Source organism: Passer domesticus, chromosome Z (assembly GCF_036417665.1).
Source record: "Passer domesticus isolate bPasDom1 chromosome Z, bPasDom1.hap1, whole genome shotgun sequence".
NCBI lineage: Eukaryota > Metazoa > Chordata > Aves > Passeriformes > Passeridae > Passer > Passer domesticus.
Genome location: NC_087512.1, coordinates 35,920,430 through 35,940,954, shown reverse-complemented (window position 1 = coordinate 35,940,954; position 20,525 = coordinate 35,920,430). Strand labels below are relative to the sequence as shown.

At 34.9% G+C, this 20,525-nt stretch overlaps 1 protein-coding gene and 1 long non-coding RNA gene across 6 annotated transcripts in view; one reads left to right on the top strand and one right to left on the bottom strand.

Moving 5' to 3' along the window:
- The window catches only part of LOC135291061 (uncharacterized), a 59,823-nt gene extending 41,464 nt beyond the window's left edge, over positions 1–18,359 (top strand). Inside the window, exons 2-3 of the long non-coding RNA XR_010353924.1 lie at positions 17,426–17,508; positions 18,224–18,359. This is a non-coding gene — a long non-coding RNA (uncharacterized LOC135291061). The remainder of the gene's footprint in view (positions 1–17,425; positions 17,509–18,223) is intronic.
- The window catches only part of VPS13A (vacuolar protein sorting 13 homolog A), a 103,686-nt gene continuing 88,199 nt past the window's right edge, over positions 5,039–20,525 (bottom strand). For 3 of the 5 annotated variants that reach the window (XM_064405060.1, XM_064405058.1, XM_064405059.1), the window contains 4 exons: positions 11,811–11,896; positions 11,083–11,206; positions 9,652–9,726; positions 5,039–7,859 (listed from right to left, as the gene is read on the bottom strand). In XM_064405060.1, coding sequence (XP_064261130.1) covers positions 7,809–7,859; positions 9,652–9,726; positions 11,083–11,206; positions 11,811–11,896 — 336 coding nt within the window. In that variant the 3' untranslated portion in view covers positions 5,039–7,808. Of the gene's footprint in view, positions 7,860–9,651; positions 9,727–11,082; positions 11,207–11,810; positions 11,897–18,984; positions 19,969–20,525 lie in introns of those variants that run through there. The other 2 variants (XM_064405062.1, XM_064405061.1) reach the window with 1 other exon arrangement.

The window sequence follows — 20,525 nt, the reverse complement described above, 5'->3', positions numbered from 1 at the left end:
GTATTTGTAGTAACTTGAGTGCTCCTATTGGAATGGAGTTTAATTCCATTTAGAGCTAACAGTTTGTCTCCTGACTGTAGCTGTTTGGAAGAGAGGGCCCCGGTAGATATGCTGAAGACCTGAAGTATGTTTACAACTTCCAGTTAGATAAAGTTATGGAAGTAAGCTGGAGACACTGAGAGAAGGAGGACAGGGAACCAAAAAAGCGAAAGGTCACAACCATAGATGCTTCTATTCTTCTTGCCATTTAACAGAAATAATTAAAAGAAAAATTTTGTTCAGTGGACTTGAGAGAAGAAGTCAAAGTTATAAAAGCAGCCTGAATAACTTTCCTTAACAAAAGTTACTGATGCTTTACATCACCAAAAAGGTTAGGTATCCTATTACATAATACAGGATTATGTTCTGCAAGACATGTCTCAAGCTTCAACCTACACCAGGGGAGCTTCAGGAACAGGCTGCCCAAGGATATGGTGGGTGGAGTCACCATCCCTGGAGGTGTACTGAAAAACAACTGGATGTGGCATGCTCTAGTTGACAAGGTGATGATCAATCAAATGTTGGATTTGATCATCTTAGAAGTCCTTTCTAACCTAAATGATTCCTTGATTCTATGTTGAATCCTCCTATCAGAAATTAGAAATATTATATTAATTTATTAGCTATAGAGAAAACACATTTCCTTCTTGGCCAAAGAGAATCCTATTTACTGTGTGTGTTTTAGAAAACTTAATTTCTCTCATGATCATTGACAAACTATGACAGTATAGCAAACTATTAATATATGCTGGATAATTTCAGTAGGCTTTTGGAAAAAATTTCATTGACCTGTAAAATTTACCTTCGAAAAAACATACTCCGTACATTTCAGAAAGCAGGGTTACAAACAGCTTTTGGTCCACTAACAGACGAATGAACAAAACATATCAGGGGACTATGTCTTTATGGTAATTTGATATTTAAATACAAAATTAGCCTGTTTTGATACTGTCCACATTTTTCTTCCTTAACCCATAGCTTTTAACTGTTCAAAACCACAAATTGTGCTTTGAACTATGATTTAAACAAGAAGTCAAAGCTGTCAGAGACTTAATTTTGGAGCTGTATGAGGATCAGAATCCAGACAAGATGATAATCTTTCCTGCTCATGCCTCAGACAGAAAATACTCATTTGGCCTTTGCTGTTGTCAAGTCCATTAAACCTGAGGGAGTTTCATCTGTTTTAAAGAAAAACATGGTTGTAGCCACAAAGTGTGGCTTGCTCATAATACAGCCTGTGTTGACTTAAAAAAGGGTCTTTTAAAATACTATTTAAAGAAATGGAAGGGGGATTTCTATTAACTGAAGAAATATGGATTAGAAGAGTTTTAAAGAATTAGTTTTTACAAGTTGTACATTTAAAATATTGTGTTCATATTTCCCATCTCATTTTTGCCTGTGAGTTTTTTTTTTGACAGCTATACAATCAAGTGTATTTAGAAGAATATACATACCTACATTGCTGTCCAGTTCACATCTGCTTCAGATTTTTTTAAATTTAGCATTTAAAATCATAGCTTATAACATTTGAAAAGTATTGCCTTAAAAATAACAAGTTAGAGATTTTTAGGGTGCTAGATATTTTTATATTCCTGTTCTGAGCAATGTAGTTGAAAGACATAGGTAAGCCCATTATGTTTTACAGAAGTAGCTTTCTGTAGTCGTGATAGACCAAGTCCTTGGATGTTCTAATAGTAAGTACAAAATATTAATTATTGGTGACTCTTGCATATCATTACATTTTTGTTCAAATGCTTTACAATAACACTTTTCTCAAAGAGCAAGGCACTTAACAAATGATCCCAGCATTCACTGCCATGGGAGCTGAAAGATTATCCACAGATACTATGATTAACTAGGCCTTAAATTCCTCCAAGTCACTAACATAACCTGCTTTCTGCACATTGCATTTCCACAGGTATTAAACTTCATGGGTAGTTTTCCATGGCTTAGAGAGGAGTAATGGTCATTCTTTAGATTTCCAGCCATTTTCCTACCTCTCACACTTTCTGCCCAACTACAAACCCTCCACTAAAAATGGCAGCACCACTTATAGCACATTCAGTTCCCCTTCACTGTGGCAACAATTCTCAGACAAAATAATAAAGACATGAGGACAATTTTGAAAGCTGTTCTTACCATGCAAAACTCATGGAGGTTACTGGCACTTATCAGCTCGCCCAGCAACACTGGTGGTACAGCATGTTAGTAGAACGGCCTCATAATAGTGGCAATTAACCTCAAAAGATGTGCCAAGTTTCTCCTATACTTAAATACATCAAAATGCCATTTTTCTAAGTGAAAATAATATAGTAATAGCTTTTGCTATAGTCATAAAATAACAATTTCTGTGCAGCACAGAAAAATAAAAAAGTTCTACTGACTTTTCAGTTTGAGTAGTGCTCTTGTGTATGCTGCCAGGTGATAGTTCTCACAGCCCAGTCCTGGGAAAAGCACACCCTGACCTTTCCCTGCTCATAAAAGATGTTTGCAGTTTCACATATTAAACAACACAGATCCCTTTTTTTCCAAAGTACAGAAAAAGCAGTCTTTCCAGAAGAAAACAGTCTGTAATGTTTGACTAATTCACTTTTTCTTTAGTGTCGGAAAATCAGGAGAAGGCCCTTCTTAACAATGCTTTTATGCTTTTAAGGAAGTGAAGGACACTGACCTATAACACAGCATCCATACCAGTGAATGGCAGTTCTCTACGCTGAGGGAACAGTGAAGAACACTCTGGGATGAGGTACAGGACACAGAGCCACTTGCTGAATGAGCGGCAGCCAAGAGGGGTGGCAGAAAGCACACTCTGCAACAGCCCATCTGTGTGAATATCATCCATGTTCCCAATATGTCATCTGAACCCCCCTTCAGAAGTACTGATGCCATGCTGAGTCCTCAAACCCACTGTCCTAGATTAACCATTGTTGCTCAGAGAATAATTCAAAGCAATTATTGTCATAACTATAGATAATGGAATTTTACTTTAAAAATTCCAGCCACAGGAAAAGACATCAATGAAATACTTTTCTAGGGCAGCAGATTTATTAGAAGGCGACATATAAAATGCCCAAATGCCTCCACTGCTTGATCCAGTTTTGAGCCCCCTGGGACTTCCAGAAAAATATGTTTAAACTCTTAGAGGTTTGCTCTGAGAGTCAAGATTTGCTGAGTATGTGAGTAGGACATTTGCACCATGGGTGTGGGAGCCTGGCTTTGCTGGAGTACAAATTTTGCAGATGGTGAGACTGTTACCATTGCAGGACCCATCAGCACAAGTTTGCTTTATTGTCACACTTCACAACCAACAATCAAAAGCATACATGGAGGCACTGACCAAGACAAACCTCTGCACATAGTTCTCAATCTGCTTGACACAACAAGGAGTGAACATGCACAAAGAAAAAAAGCCAATTGGAGACATCCAGCAAAAAGAGAATTCTGTTTTTTCCCCTCTTTTCTTATTAATGTCCTACCTCATCATGCCAGTTCTGGCAACCATATGTTGCAGTCTTTGCTGTACCATGACAAGTTAAAACAAAAAATTACATAAGACATTCTTTTACTTCTTGTTGGAGCAGACTTAAAACAAATGTACTCTTCCCTTGAGATATTAACAAGACTATTTAAAATTCTTGTTCCAGATTTGCCATGAAGACAATCAAATCCAAATTACAAAATCTTGGGTGTGTGATCAGTGAACTTTAGATTCTTGCAGTCACAAAACCAAAAATTGCGACCAAGATCATCATTGCACAGATCAGATAAAGCTTCATCTCTTAGGCGATGCATAGATGTACTTGCATATACTGTGCAGAAAATTCCCAAGTCTGCAGGTAAGAGTAATTTTGTAAAATGCTAAAGATAACAAACAAATAGCTAATGGCACACATACACAATCTTTATGATGAAAAAAAAAATTGAAAGAGGATTTCACAAGAATTGGGTTATTCTAAGCAAGTACAGGCTCAGTAGAGAATGCTATGGGAGCACCCCTGCATAGGACTTGGAGCGGCTGGTGGATGAGAAGATGAAAGAAGACCCAGCCAAATTCACTTGCAGCCCAGAAATCCAAATGTATCCTGGGCTTCATCCAAAGAAGTGTGGCCAGCGGAGGAGGGGAGAGGATTCTGCCCCTCTATTCCAGTTTCATGAGAGTGCACTTGGAGTGCTGTGCCAGCTCTGTGGCTCTCAGTGGAAGACAGAGACCTGTTGGAGATGGTCTGGAGAAAGGCCAGGAATATGGTCTGAGTGCTGAGCAGCTCTTTTATGAAGACAGTTCAGGAGATTAAGTCTGGGAGGGGAAGATTCTGGGAAGATGATGTAGCAGCCTCATGTATCAAAAGGGGGCCTACAAGAAAGCTCGGGAAGAACTTTTGACAAGAGCATGTAGAGACAGGAAAAGAGGGAACAGCTTCAGACTAAGAGAGTAGGTTTAGATTAAGGTATCAGGAAGAAATTCTTTCCTGTGAGGATGGTGAATCACTGCAATAGGTTGCCCCAGGAAGTTATGCATGCCCCATCCTGAAGCTGTTCAAGGCCAGGTTAGATGGGGTTCTGAGCTACCTGGTCTAGCTGAAAGTGTCCCTGCCCACAGCAGGGGGGACTGCAAGTAGGTCATCTGCAATGTCCCTTTCAATCCAAATCATTCCATGATCCTATCATCTGGCAACATCATTATGTCTCTTTCAATACAGCAACAGAAGAAAAAAACCAACAAAAATCAACAGCCAAAAAACCCCACACCTCCAAAAAAATTTTTTTAAGGAACTTATACATGTTAATCCAGTTAATAAAAACTTGTCTTAAAACAATAAACTAAAGGTAAATTCTAAAATCTGTAATTCTCCTTTCCTGAGATGGCTGTGAAAGAAGTTTGACCAGGTATTCTCAGAGACAGGGTTTGACTTGACCTATGAAATTCTGAGTAATGAATGGTTTTATCTGTTAATTAAAGCAGGACATAAAGAAAACAAGTAATAATCACATTTCAGTCAAATAAAATTCAGTTTCACTTTATTCAAGATTAAGAAGTGGGGTAGGGTGGGGTGGAAACCAAGAGAGCCATGCCATGAAAGCCATGCAGCTGAATAAAAAGGAAGTGCAACAATCAGACTTACAAATGCTTCAGGAATTTCTTAGAGGTAATTGTAACCCTTAGCCAACTGAGAACCCAAATTACATTTCTCAAAAGTTTTAAGTTTATATAACAGTCATATAGAAGAGGAGCAGTTCTTCAGCATTTCAGTAAAGGCCAAGATACACTTTTAAACACCACAGTGGGCAGAACTAAATGCCTACATTTTAATGTTTATCGAGATCCCCTTTTCTAGTTGCATATACACTTTTATTAAAAACTAACACACCTATTCAGCCTTCTTGTTGAAAAAAATATGCATATTGCAGTAAGGAATGAGGCACAGCAGAGTAGACATCTCATACAACCTGCAGTAATCCAGAAAATTACACAATGGCACAAATCTAAATAGCTTTCTCTTCACTCTGGGGTGATACACCATTAAAGGAAAAAAGTGGTGTTTGCCAAGAAATGGCAAAATTCTTTCATGACTGTATGGAGAAAGCTTTATTAAAAAAAACCAAGTCAAAAGACAAAAATTACAGACTAGAAAGGGGAACTATAGAAAATCATATTTTCATTACAAGTGGAAACCAAGGGACATGGAAGATAAGTCCCACACTGACTTGTGGACATTTCAGATCCTGTCTTAAGGCTTTTAGTTAGAAGAAGATGAAAATATTTTATAGTCTGTAAGAAAAAATGCTATTCTGGTGAAATTGTTGTTTTCCAAAACATCACCTGCTTAACCACAAATATGCACATTGAAAATAAATCCTTCAACATTAAGAGTTAAATTGCTTAAATATTACCAAAGAGCCAGCTGAGATTTGAGAATCAGAGTTTGTTGGCAAAATAAATGTAAGAAATAATTAAAATAGAGGCTCTGTGGAGAGAAAATACTCAGAATCAGGTAAATGAAAAAGCTACACACAAATGGGAATGTACAAAGTACACACACACACGATGCATTTTAAGTGAAATTTGCAGTGAGTAGTCTGTAAATTCTGGGGATGCAGAGGAGACCACACGCTTTATCAAGAACATTAAGAGCCTATTAAATGAACTATCATGCCTAAGACAGAAATGACAGATGAAAAACAAGAGACAGATAAAGAATGGTACTCAGTGCACCTAAAACCACTACTTATCTAAGGCAAAGTATGGAAGTTTGGCGTGATATAACCTGAGTTAATACTCTTGGTACGTACTTGGTGTACAAAACTACTGGAATAACACCATCATTGTAATAGTTTCGAATCCCCTTATAATATTTTTATTCCATTTACAATTTATGGGGGAAATTGCAAGATTACCTGTATTTTGTAACCTGCTAAATGGTTACTCAATACCAATGGCAAGACTTATGGTAAATTAAATATCTGCAAATATAGGTTACATGCTAGTTATTTTAGATTTACAATAAAGAAACAATTTGGATACTTCAAGCATCACCAGCAATGCTAGAATTCTATCCTGTAGCTATAAATATTCCAAACTATTGTCTGGAAATAATATTTTGGCAGTAGGTGCTTTCTATATGTACAAGATATTTTGAAGACTTAATATGGAAATTTATGGAAACCTTCATGTAACACTGTATTGTTTCATGTACTTTTTGTATCAACTACAGTAAACAGTCATTCAGCACTACTATGACTACTACATCTAAGAAATAAACAGAATTGCAGACATTCAAGCTAATAAAATGCTGCTGTCAGGGTATGAAACAAACAAGTTTCATTGGGTAAGAAAAGTTAATAAAAGCAACTGTGGCATATTATGTTAATTATTTAATATAAATTTGACTCCATTAGTCTTTTGCTTAGCACACAATACAGTGTAATTCAAGGCATTTATATTTGGTATGCAACAGTGCACTTATAACCCCATAAACTCCTTCTTGTGTTGCAAGACTGTTACTAACTTACTAACTAATAATAGGCTTTTATTAATATTTTTAGTGCAGAGTTAATTCTCCCCAATATGCATTTTTGTAAACTGTTAAATTTTCTGTAATAATTGATAGAGGTGCTGCAACATTTCCTTGAGTAGGATATAAAAAAGTTTACGCTAAAAGCAATACTGTACTATAAATTATTGGGACCTGGTCCATCCATTTACAAAAAGCCCTAGTATCGTCAACTAAGCAGCCACTTGTGACTTAAATTCAAATTCTATGACCAGTAGCCTCCTTCTTATATTTTGAGTTGTAACAACAGTGATTAAGTTAACATTTCCTTTGACAGAGAAATTCATATTTCAACACAACCTCAAGTTACATTAAAACCAAAATATTAAGTAAGCAATGATTATCACAATCAAATGAAAATTGCAAGACTTGCTCCAAATACTATCATAAGAATTATTCCAGAGTTCAATGTCAGTATCAAAGGTTAAGACAAACTCACTTTATACTGCTTATATAAAAAATGAAATCTGAAATTCTTACATTAAAAAAATCAAGCAAACCAAGACAAAACTTGGCAGATTTTTTTTGTCATTATGTAGTTTTTAATCTAACATCATCTACTTTTCTGATATAGACTGTTCTGACTGTAATAAATAATTGCATAAATCTTCCTTCCTTCCTGTTTTTGCTTTTGTTGATGATATTCAAACAGTTCTACTTGTGAAAGAGGAATTAGAAGATAGCTGTTGAGTGTTCTTCATCTTGGTGTCTCTCCACTCATTACAATTTTGGCTGATTCTCTCGTACTTCTTCCAGTTTAGAAAGGATCCACTGTGTGAAGAAAAAAGCAAAAATTAAAATCTTTCTGTGGTACAAAACAGAGAAAGCAGCTGAAAACTGGACTGGTTTTTGTCACTGTCTTTACTACCTGCCCTTTTCCTAACCAAGTTTTAACGAGTGTTAAAAATTCTTCGGTAGACTATAAACCCTGTCTTTCTAAAAGGAAAATTGAGCCATTTAAGCACCAATATTCAACATTTGACACCATGACACATTAAACTTGTTTCTTTGTCTACACTTCAAGGACTAAGATTTGAAAAAAAGAGAAGACAACATTTAACCCACATCCTGGCTCTGCTTTCATCTACAGCTCTAGACAAATCACAGATGACAACGGAGAAGTGAGGATCACAACAGACAGAAGGCAGTAATAGGTTGCAGCAGTGTGATAGGTTATTTAGAAAAAAACCCTTTCTTTAACTATATAGTTATATCTTGTTTCCTTCCCAGGAGTATTAAAGAAAAGAAAAAAGGAGGTTTGGGGGAAAGGGCAGTGAGATGGGAACCTAGAGTCGTACATGAAGTTATATCAATGGTCTGCCGTAAGATGTGTGCATACTGCTTTGAAGAAAGATGAGTGGATTATTATAAATCAGAACCTGTTACAGTATCAGGTTCTATCCCCTCATATGAACATTTGTGTTGGTAATTTTGTGAAGATCCTGGGCCTCTCTAGAAAAATAAATACCCCAATATTTTTGTGAATGGTATATTGGTTACTTTTTACCTTTCTTTCCTTTACTTAAGACTTGTGGTAGATGTAATATGATGTATTCGTTCCCTTTTTTAATAGTTCTTGATTTAGCTTGGGCATAGATGGGATTCCTCTCCCAGACAGACTAATGGGCCTCAGCACTGCCCACCCTTGCTCCACACAGCCAAAAAGTAAAAAAGCCTGAAACCTCAGTACCTCCAAAGATTACAGGCAAGTGAAATTCAGCACAGGGCCCTTACCTTTCTGAAGTAAGAGTTAACTGCCATCACTTACCTGTAACTAGAAACTACCCTCACAAAGACAAAAGCAACTTAAACTGATGAGAAAATCAAAAAGCAACTTAAACTAATGAGAGAATACAACTTTTGCAAGCTGTCTCAATCCATGATCCCAGGAAACCACACCCCTCTGAAATATACACAAGACTCATTCTTTTTTTTTGTGAAAATTACTGGCTACACTAGTTAAAAACAAGGCAGAACTCTGACAAGCAACTACCTTCTGGTACCAGATCTGAACTGTTCCTACTGTCTGTTCCAGTCAACACTAGTGATGTCGAAATGAAGATGTTATACAGAAAATGTGTATAACAAATAGCAGTATCATATATCATATAAACTACTGGTATTTTTATTACGGATTTTCTTCATTCTTCAAAAAACCTATATTTTTAAGAACAGAGCAGTAACACCCCACCCCTGCCCACCACCGGGAACAAAAGTAGGAGTAATTTACAAATAATTTTGGTCTATTAAAATGTACTATTCTAGATATAATATACTAATATACTATTCATATTCTAGATTGTTTAGTTTTTGTTAGCATTACTGTTTAATCAATCTTTTGTCAGACTGCTGTAATTCAGAAGATTTATGTAGAGACAAGTCTGGTGTTGGAATTGACTATTTTTGAAATTCAGTACTGAGTAGATTATTGGTATTTCCATATCTGTAACGGATATGTGGAAATACTGAATTTTAACTATACATAGTTTCAGGTTAAGAGTATTTTTGTTACACTTTTTAAGTTAAATTTACCACTATATTTTTAATTGTATTTTGGCTTTACCTTAGCATCCTCTGGACTTCTAAAGTTAATAATTTTTCCAAATTCTTTGGCATGGAAGACAGACTTAACTCGTTCCTAAAAATAAAACCAAAACCAAAACAGTAATTCAAAAGTGATGTTAGGTACTTCAGGCTTTAACACCACAATGCTATTTATTATCAAGGCAGCTACAATGGTTCAAACAGCCACGTGTACCAAGAACAGTCATCTGAGTATGTTGGCATCACATGCACATACACCGAGAGAGACAATTTTCTGCATGAAAGCACAGTAGGGTGAATACTCCAGCAGTAACAGACTCCCCTTTATACCATGGAATCCCTGGTTACATAAGGGTCTATAAAAGTGTGTAGGAATGGAAGGCAGATAATGTACATGTGGTAACAAAATCCATTACTCCCCAAGGTTTTAATTTGTAATTCTCCTTCAAGTCATTACTTGAGTGGACATTCCACCAATACTGACTTGCAAGTAGTAGACATAGGTAGTGAAAACAGCAACTTAAACTTCAGAAAGAAAAACATAAGGAGTTATTTGCAAAATACAGTTTTCAACCATAGATTTCAATAAAGAGCATACTGCAGACATGTTAATGGATTCTGAAATGACTGCTGTGTAGGGGTAAAGATGGATATGTTATTCAGCATTGTCTGAAATGGCAGAAATGCTAAGAATTATTTCATCCTGTAAAAGTTCACTTGCAGTTAGAAATCCAGTTTGGCTCTGCCTTTCATGCTCTCTGCAATAGAAACAAATAATCTGAGTGAAAAACTGAATGATGTTGTGCACCATCTGTCCTGATAACCAATATGTGTAATTATACATGTGCAGCTTATTAAAAACAGAAACAAAATACTGGCAGAGATAATACTGCCTCTTTGGAGGCAGTAATACTACCTCATAATACTACCTCATTGGAGGTCATCTTTCTCCTTATATCTTTTGCCAGCTTACCAGGGAAAAGAATTTTAAGGTTTTGGTTTTTTTTTTAAGGAAAAATTGCAACTAAGTGCAACATTCTTCAATTTGTATAGAGAGGGAAAATACATATGTCATTATGGTCAGTTTTGAAGACGATAAAACCTTATTATATGCCACAGAGAACATAATAAAAATATCCTGCAATCCTCTGACCCTTTTGTTGTATCAGCATTTTCCAGACTATGAATACACCATTAACTGGGGAATACAAACAAAAAATTCCTACAGCTCAAGTAAAAATGTCATCTGCAAAGACCAAATCACTATGCTGCATAAAACAGAGATGAGTTATCTGCGGAGCTCACCCATTACAAGTTTCAACTCCTTCCTCTGAGTACATCTCAAATACAAAGGAGATCAAAAACTCAGAGGACAATAAGCAGAAATTCAAAGTTCAATTTCATAAACAGTAACTCAAAAAGACAACAAAACATGGTAAGAGTGATGTACCTTGGCTTCAATACGCAATCTTCGACCATCAACGATGAATGGTTCTTTGGTAAATTCATCGTAAGTGTATTGCCATTCACATGTCAGCTGTCCAAATGCCCCTTTTGTCACAAATAACACACCACTAGGCACCAGAAAATAAAAGTAGTTTTAAAAATTAATGCAAAAACACTTAGAAGTTATCATGTTATCCTTGCTCTACTGAATTCTTTGTCATTGCAAAATAGGTTTCATCTCATGATCTCTAACTATACAGCACACTTTCCAAAAGAGTGAGTTTTGAAACTCCCTCTAACATTTAAAATATTCCATTTCATAGCAAAACTCTAACACTACTTCAAGCTGTATTCAAGAAGGATGCCCTATACGCCACTGCTAGACATTGACTGTTCCTATATTATCCTTTGTTTCCTTCAATACACCTCCATAAGTAAATTCCACAGTTAGTTAATTTTAGCCTAACCCAGTTTATAACAAATCCTTCTCAGCTAAAGAAATCTTAAAATCAGTATTTCTTTCCCTTCTTAAAGAGGAGAAAAATAACACTGAACACTCTCCTACTAAAAACAATGACACTGCTGAAGATTATTACCAGCACACAAGGCATGCCTTTCTCATTATTTTGTCTACATATATGGTGACAGTACAGTTACTGATCACCAATCATCAAAGCATGCACATTTTTATGACTGTTTTAAGTACATATTATTCAGAGTAAAACTGTTTACCTTTTTGTTACCATTAACAGATCTGTACTGTTGACCATAGCATGTGCAATATATCTGAGTTTTGCAAATCTTCCATTTTCAATTTTCTAAAAGAGATAAAAGTTTTATAGCTTTGAATATGCTAGTAATGTACTAATTTTGTGCTTAAAAGTTATTTATGCTCCAAAAATACAAATTGCAACAAAACACAAAGCATAGACTTTTAAATAAAAGGCTACTTTCATTAAGTCAAAAGATAACTAACATCTGTAATAGTTAATGTTCATAACTACTTGGTTGCTGTTAATACACCTATGTAAATAAAAATCAATCCTAACCAAAACTGAGAAGGAATAATTTCTCTAAAAATGTCAGGACACAGTTTTCTACATACTTCTCGTATACACTGAACTTCTACTAACTAATACATTTCTGAGACAACAAACAAAATAAGGATTCCTTTCCTACTTTATCGCATTGTCTCCAAAAAACTGACTAATTAACCCTGAGAATAAATCTACACCTAGCTGTATATAGGCACCATTATCATGTAGACAGTGGGACTAAAAATAATGCACTTGTGGTAGTACTTAGCATTCCTCTACATTCTTTTGTTTACTCATGAACTAAACAATTTCCTACAATTAATGTGAATACTGTAGCAGAATATTTTTAATGAGCAATATATTTAAAATATTGATGACAGCAGATTAATAATTTTTTTTAAAACAGAAGCCCTGTACCTCTCACATGACTTGGTAAGCATTGGATTTCTGACTTCCTGAGCAGTGAGTGATTAAACTAGTGGTTAAATTAATATTGCTGCATCTTGGTTGAAAATAGCAACACAACTGCTTGCACGCTTCCCAGCTGCTACAACTTGGAAGCAACACCAGATTAGAACAAACTAGTATGAAATAGAAAATAAAGTTTTAACTACAAATACATAGCTTCAGATATGTATGACAAAATTTTAAAAATATCTAGATTAGTTCTAAAACAGTTAAGAAAGCAAAGCCATTTAATATGTTCCCCAACACAGTAAAATGATGAAGACATTTAATTAGCATAAAAAACTTCAAATTTGACTGTGTGGATAATTCCACTTGCACAGACAGACTTTTAAAAAATTATTTGTTCCCCAAAGATAGTGATTCTTTTGTGACTAAAATGTACGAATATTTGAGTAGCAGGTTATTCTTAAGAGAGCTTTCCAAAAAGCTCTTAGAAAGTTCCCATTATTTCTCTTCCCCCATCTCTTTCACAATACAAAATCACAGCTACTGGTCACACACCTACTTACATAAGTCACCGCTTGCATTTATTTCTGCAAGAGCTAGTGTCAGGAGCAGGATGAATTCCGCAAGAAAAAATAAGGAACTAAGGGCTTGGAAAATTAGCTTTTAAAAATTTTTTGGAAATGTCTTATTCAAGCTTTATCAAGGCGTTGCTCTGCCTCTGAAATGTGTCTCTCCCTGCCTCTTGTATTAGAAGCTTGGACCTAAATAAATAAATGACTGGAAAAAACCTCTCTAAAAGATAGCCCCTACTACATTCCAGTACATAACACACTGGATGGTTAGAAGACAAAGGAGGCTGTATGGACAAACTATGGACAGCATGAAGAGGATACCTGATCCACAGGTCAGGCTACAGGTCTAGGTCTGTATACTGATGACCTTTCATTAGCAGTCTAGACAGAATGACAGAGAAATGGAAGAGAGGGCTCACAAGAACTTAAAGAAATTTGGAAAGAGCAAGGGTGGTCCAGAATAGGTATAAAATGCACTAAACTTCACTTAACTGCAAGAAACTTTGACAATGACACAAATTAGTCTTACCGACCAAACACATAAATATTGCAAATATAAATATTCAAAGTAAGTATAAGCAAAAGTGTTTAGCAATTTAGCCTTATTAGGATAGAGAGAATTTCCCATGTTGGAGAAAGTAACCTTATGCTTTGCGTAGCATAGAAGTAAGGCTCTCAATCCAAATATTAATCCCCTTTAAGTGGGATTTAGGAAAGGGGCGTTACCTCTTTCTCTCTTCTGATTAGACTGCTAGCTAATTTTCAACTAGTCACATCCCTCTGCTGTAAATTGCTCAGCTTACAGATAACAAATTTGGAATACTGAAAATTATTATGGAAGTACAGTACTTAATTATCGCACAAGTGACAACCTTAAACAAAAGCTATTTAAACATACAGAATGAAACACTTTTTGTGGAATTTAGTATAAGATTCCCAAACATGTGACTTGCGGAGAACAAAAACATTGTTGCCATGTGGCACACACTGAGATAACTATCCCTCATTGTTAGCTATGAGTCAAAAATCATAAACTATCTGTGTTTATTGTTTTGTAGACAACAGGAGTTAATTGGGAAATAAAACACAAGGAAATGCTGCACTATTTATAAAGGGAACAAACACTTGCTAATGCTAAGCAGTAACTACTTTTAAATTTTCTGTCTTTGGATTTTTCTACCTTTTATTTCCAAGCTTTATCCCTTTTAGCATTAGACTTTTACCTATTCATTAGGAAATACATCATAGAGGGAGACTGCTGACAATTCTTGTAACAAGCTCAGTACTACACTTTGCTACCAAAGTGTGTTATACAACTCAAACGTAAAACGATATATAATTGGTCACTCAATACAGATGCATAAATAGTTCTTAAAACTTTTATGGTATGTAGCTATTGTCTGGAGAAAGACAGCAACTTGGACCAATGTTTGGTGATGCAAAACTATGAAAGGTAACATTAATCATTCATTCTTTCTTCAATGTTGGTTTCAACACTGGAAGAAAACAAAAATCTTCAAAATGCAATGTCTGTATTTCAAATTTAAAACATTTTAATCACCCGATTATGTATATGCAGATCTATTTAAAAAAGGACACTCCAGAAGCTGTAAAGCATGAAGTAACACAAGAAGAGATCCCCTCCTTTGCAAATTCTTACCTGTAGTACAATTACTTAAATGTCACTGCAATAGTCTAACAGTAAAAGTGATCAGTTATGCAAATATGCTCAATGGTATCTCTGCACTTGGAGATTCCTAATCACACCGCACCCTCTTAATCTAATGAGAAGCAAGCCAAGAGGCCTTTGACAAAGTTAGAAATGAGACAGAGCAAAATTAAATAGTGGAGGCAAAAATTAAAATCTATTAATCTTCTGGTAATAGTTCTAAAAATACTAGTAGTATGTATGACACTTAAGTCAGAATGTTTGACAACCTTCTTGAACTCACATGAAACAGTATGTAAAAAAATACTGAAAAGGCTGTTACTGCTTAACAAGTGGTTGTAAATCTGCTGTTCTCTTTTGATGTTGAAATTAACTTTCATCTGGACTACCAGCAAATTTCTCTATGAACTGGTTACGGTACAAATGTGTGAATTCTGAAGGCACTCCACTGTCGTTGCTAGAAACTCCACCCCTGAATGCATCTTTCAGCTCAAATTATAAGGTAACTTTTTCAAAAGTTGTAGAATTGCTAATTTCAGCAGGCTAACCTGGTATTATTACTTATCCAGTCTTCCCCACAGAAACATTTAATAGTTCTAAGCAGTTCCTAGATGACATCTTAGATGTAGTTTGAATGAGTGTGAAAAAAGGGGAAAAACTGTTAAACAAAAAGTAACATGTAAAACATTCATTTTTTGCCATGCAAAATTCTTTCATCATTTATGAATAATAACCACCAATAATCCTTTATTAAGGCCTTCCTCATTTCAGTTATCCTAACGTGCAATGTCATTATACAAAATGCAAAGCAATGCACAACGTCTATGATCTGTTAGTGTCTGTATTCAGATTTCATTTAGCCATGCTGAACAGTAACTCCAAAATCAACCTGGGTTTATTAAAATCAGTGGGAATTTGTAGTCATTTAAAATTTAAATCTAAGGCCACAGCAAGACAATTAAAATTAGGACAGCAGCTTTCTTTCAGAATGCAAAACTACTATTTCACAGCAGAAATATAAATTGCCTATGCTGACTGGAAGAATTATCTTAATAAATTTTTGATCTGAATACAGAGGAGAATTTTTTGAGCAGCTGAAATGGAGAAACCATACTGATCTACACTTTCATCATGATGACCACATCTAGATGTTCTGTTTCCTGCCAATACAACCAAAACTCTTGGATTCATACCATTTGATGCATGATTACAGCATCAGCAGTAATCATGCATCAAATAGTATGAATAAGGGATGGGAAATTAAAGAATATTGTCTTTACACTTCAGTCACAGTGAAGTTAAAATGAAATTGAGTAATGCAAGCTTCCATATTCCTCTGGAACAACTGGTGTAATCTGGTTTCAGACAGCTTCCCATAACTGTCTTCTATTTGGGATTGGGCAATGGCTATGTAATAGTATTCAAACGTTGCATATTTAAGTGGTAAGGATCCTTCTTTTTCCTTTAACCTAGACAAACAAAATTTTCCAAAGCAGGACAGATCATGATGTCTGTGACTCAGTAAAGAAACCAATAATCTAGATGGTATGCATGAGTACCTGGTGAAAATCTGGACAATGTCAAATAAAAATGAAGTTATTTTGAACTTCATAAAGAATGTAATTTTGCAAAGTGAAACCTTCGTTTTAGAGTACTTCAGGATATGGATGTTTATGTTTTGATTTTATACCAAGCTCAAGAGCAGTGAGAGAAAGACAGCAAGGATTAGCAGGACATACTTTTCTCCTCAGATGTTCTTCCTGGCAGACCAAAGTGTGAATATGAAGGAACAAGAGCCTGCTCAAATAACTTCAACATCCTACCTGATACAAAGCTCATGACCAAAAAGAATCAGTAAACCAAAAGCTGAACACCTCCAATAAAAGAGGATACGGTATTGAAGCACAGCTTTGAATGACTGTCTTCTCTGAAGCAACACAATTATACAGCAACCTTATACAACACAGTATAAGCATCCTCACAAACTCACAAGTTATAAAATAAAACTAAAACTAACAATAACAAAAATAGCTTGCATATGTTTTGGGGTTGGGTAGACATTGACAGAGAACCAGTGACTGCATGGCGCACCTGCTAATGACTTAGCTTCAAAAGCACAAAATCAGTCTTTCATCCTTATTCCCTGGCAGGGCAAGACCTTGCAGGTCTGCTGCTTCTGGAAATTACTAATAACAATTTATGCATAAACAGTCTATTAAATTATCCCTGAAACTGTCTAAAATATCCTCTGGCACTGACCTACGTCTATGGAGCATCTTGAGAAAACCAGACAACCACAAAGGCCTGAACAAAAGGGATGTCCTGGATATGCTCAAAGGTAAAGACCACAGCCAGTTACTCACCTCAGCAAGGAGGAAATTATATAAGTCACTGTAAGAGTAAAACTGAACTCTTGTGAAAGGCTGCATTCTCAATTTGCCAACAGCACAAAATCTAGCAATTTGAGACAAAAGAAGGGCACTTAGACCTGGAGTTTTCAGGGACAGTACTGGACTTCAAATTCAGTTCAGCAGTTAAAAAGGGATGGGATGGCAGAATTATGAAGCCAAAAGTTCATCTGTTAAAATACTTTAAATTGAATTTAAAGAATCCCTAAAGAAAATAATCTCTAAATGTTTCCACGTTTTGTTTTAGCTCTGGGGATTTTTCCATCCTGAAAGAACATCAGTTTCTGCTATTAGTTTTCACAGCTTTTTGTCCCATGACCTAAAGAGAATGTAAGTATTAATATCCCAGATGGTAAAATTTTTTGTTATCCCAAATCCCCATATTCACAGATCCAATTTATTTATTTTTCTATGAATGCTCGGAGAAGTCTAGACTCAAGAGAGAAACAAGTAAACTACTTATATAAAATTACTACCTTTTCTATTAACACAAAAACTTCAAAAACAGAAAAATCGAACTATACGCCACCAAAGAGACAAAATATTCTAGGGCATATAAACATATTTGCCCACTCCAACTGGAGTCTTAGTTTTGTTTGGCTTTTTTTTTTAATTAACATTCTATAAGTGTTTAATCTAGCAAGTAAAGAACAAATTTTTTTCATTTATACTGCACTGTAACTTGAATTAGTAATATCTGACCCAGAAATACTACCATTCATGTACTAATTTTACCTGCATGTTCTGCATAAACTTGCAGGATTTTAAGTCACAAAAATTTAAAACCCAGGTCAATTTTCGTCAAAAAATTATCACATTTCTAATGTATTTTCTAGTAAGATCGGTCATTATAAAAGAAAAACAATTTTATAGGATAAAAAATCAAATTGCAGTAAAAAGCAGGGCAAAGAAAAACAATAACGTTAAGTAACATTATTCCAAATTTTCAAAACCTAGTAAAGTTAATTAAATGTCACAGTAACCTTTACATTATGTTATACCTAATAATTTCCTCAACTTTTTGACATCATGTGTTCTTTTTCAGAACTGAAGATCAAAATTATTTCCTATGTTCTTCAAAGAAATATGGGATATCCGTTTGTTCCTGGAACATTCAAAATCCTTCCCACAATGTTTCAGGCAGTAACACACTGCAATAGAGCCTTTCATCTGTTTCTTCAGGGCATCTTTTGAGGTGACAGCATTACAAAACAAGCAGGGACACATGACCTGTAGCAATCATAAGCATCAGCAATTTCAGCTAAAACCATGTCCCAGACTTAGTCCCCCTTTTTCTCCGTGACACTAAGGGTAAAGGGTAACTGCCCAAGAGATCACCCGGTACAGCAGTTTTTGAATGCACAGTGCCAGAATAAGCAATCTTAACAATTTTAATGGTTCTTCCTCCAGAATTTTGACAAATGAAAGCCAACAGACAATGAAGTACATAACATTACCTCATTGAATATGCAAACATTTCAGAACCTCTTGTTGTTTTAGAGCAATGCCAACTGCTCAGATGGTGGCAGAAGAATTAATTCTCATTATAATACTTACTGGTACAGAATTATCTATTACAAGATATCTTTAAAGTGCAACACAAAAATCTGAATTTAGTAACAAACCACAAAAAAATATCAAGACAACTGTGCAAGCATTTCTGTGAATACAGAATAAATACTTTTTTAAGAAATGAGACACTTGTAAAGGTATTTGGTAGAATTTGTAGTACCAAATTATAGTCAATCAGTGTTCACACTTTCTGCCTCATCCCCCCAGTGTCTAGGTAAATAAAAAACTAAACGCTTTTCCATATTAGGTATGTTTTATTACACAATGTCTTGAAGAACTATGAGTATTGTTTTACATCTGTCTGTGCTTTTTACATGAAGTTTAGTTCTGGGGCAGATTTACTTTTTTTATTGTTATGAAAATAAAAATACTGACTTATGAAACAAATAATATATAGTCAAAATAAAAACAAAAATAAATTGTCATTTCACATGACAGTTTAAGGATACCAAAAGTTACACAAAGTAAGTATTAAAAATAATGGTAAAACAAAGGATAAATGAAAAATAAAAAGTATATGATAACGTTTCTTGAAAAATGTATGTATTTTATCTATTAAATACCTTTATAAGCCATTTAGTATTCTCACACTATCTAGTTCCAGAAAACAAGAGAAGCAATGTTGGAACAGAACAGATGAATCCATTTTAGATATACTTTAGACATGTTTATTTTTAAGAAGAAAAGCAGACAAAATACTTTCAAAATAGTAATTGAATAAAACAGTCAAACAGCATTTTAACACCAATAAGGACTGTACAAATCAGTAAAGTTTTACTAAACACATTTAAAGCAATAGTAAATAAACCCTCTTAAACACTTATATAAATGCAAAAAACATTAAACACAGCTGATAAAAATACATCTGGAAATAAACTCTAAGTCACAGTATTATTTATTTCTTCATATTATTCAATACTATTTTACCTAATGTCTGGGTTTATCTGTAAGACTATCTTTATTATATTATTTGCCTGTTTGCCTAGCACTCATCATCATACATTTTATTATCCCCACGTTTTTTTCACAGTTTAAAAATAATTTAGTATCACAAAACCCCGATTTCTCAGCGGGAATTATAGCAGCAACATTTAAAATTTAAAGGTCAAAAGAATGTGACAAAGGCCATGTATATCTGTTACAATCCACATTATCCTAACTGTCATCATCATCACTACTACTGTGAGCCATAGTCCACTCTTTGTAGGCCTGCCTTTTCTGAAAGCATGGTAAGGGAAGAAGAAAGCAGAAGTATTAGTTTAAAAGTACTAGTTTGCCTGGCAAGTTTGTTAATTAAAGCAAAATAAAACCACAGAAAGCAGAAATTCTGATGTAACATCCTAAGTTTAGAGCACAGTATCAGCACACAAAATAACCTTTATCCTATTTCCTTTGATCAGCATATACAATTTCTAAATTACCAAAAGAAGTTTTATTCCAACCTAATCCTGCAATCTGTTGAAAAGCTACAATACAGTGACCACAGTGTGACCAGTCACCAGACCTGTATGCAAAGAAGCATTGCAAAAGGGGAGAGAAATATTTTTATCCATAAGAAAATATTATTCTATTCAAACTCTTGGAAATAGTGGACATGCAATACACTGAGTCTCATGCAAAACAAAGTAACAGCTCTAGAACCACAAACACTAAGAACCAAAAACATTAGTATACTTAAGGGGTAAATTAAGACACCAAATATCTTATAGCAGAATTTAACGACTGGGAAAAAAATTGCAAATCTCTATTTTCTTATTTGACTGTCTACAGGAAGA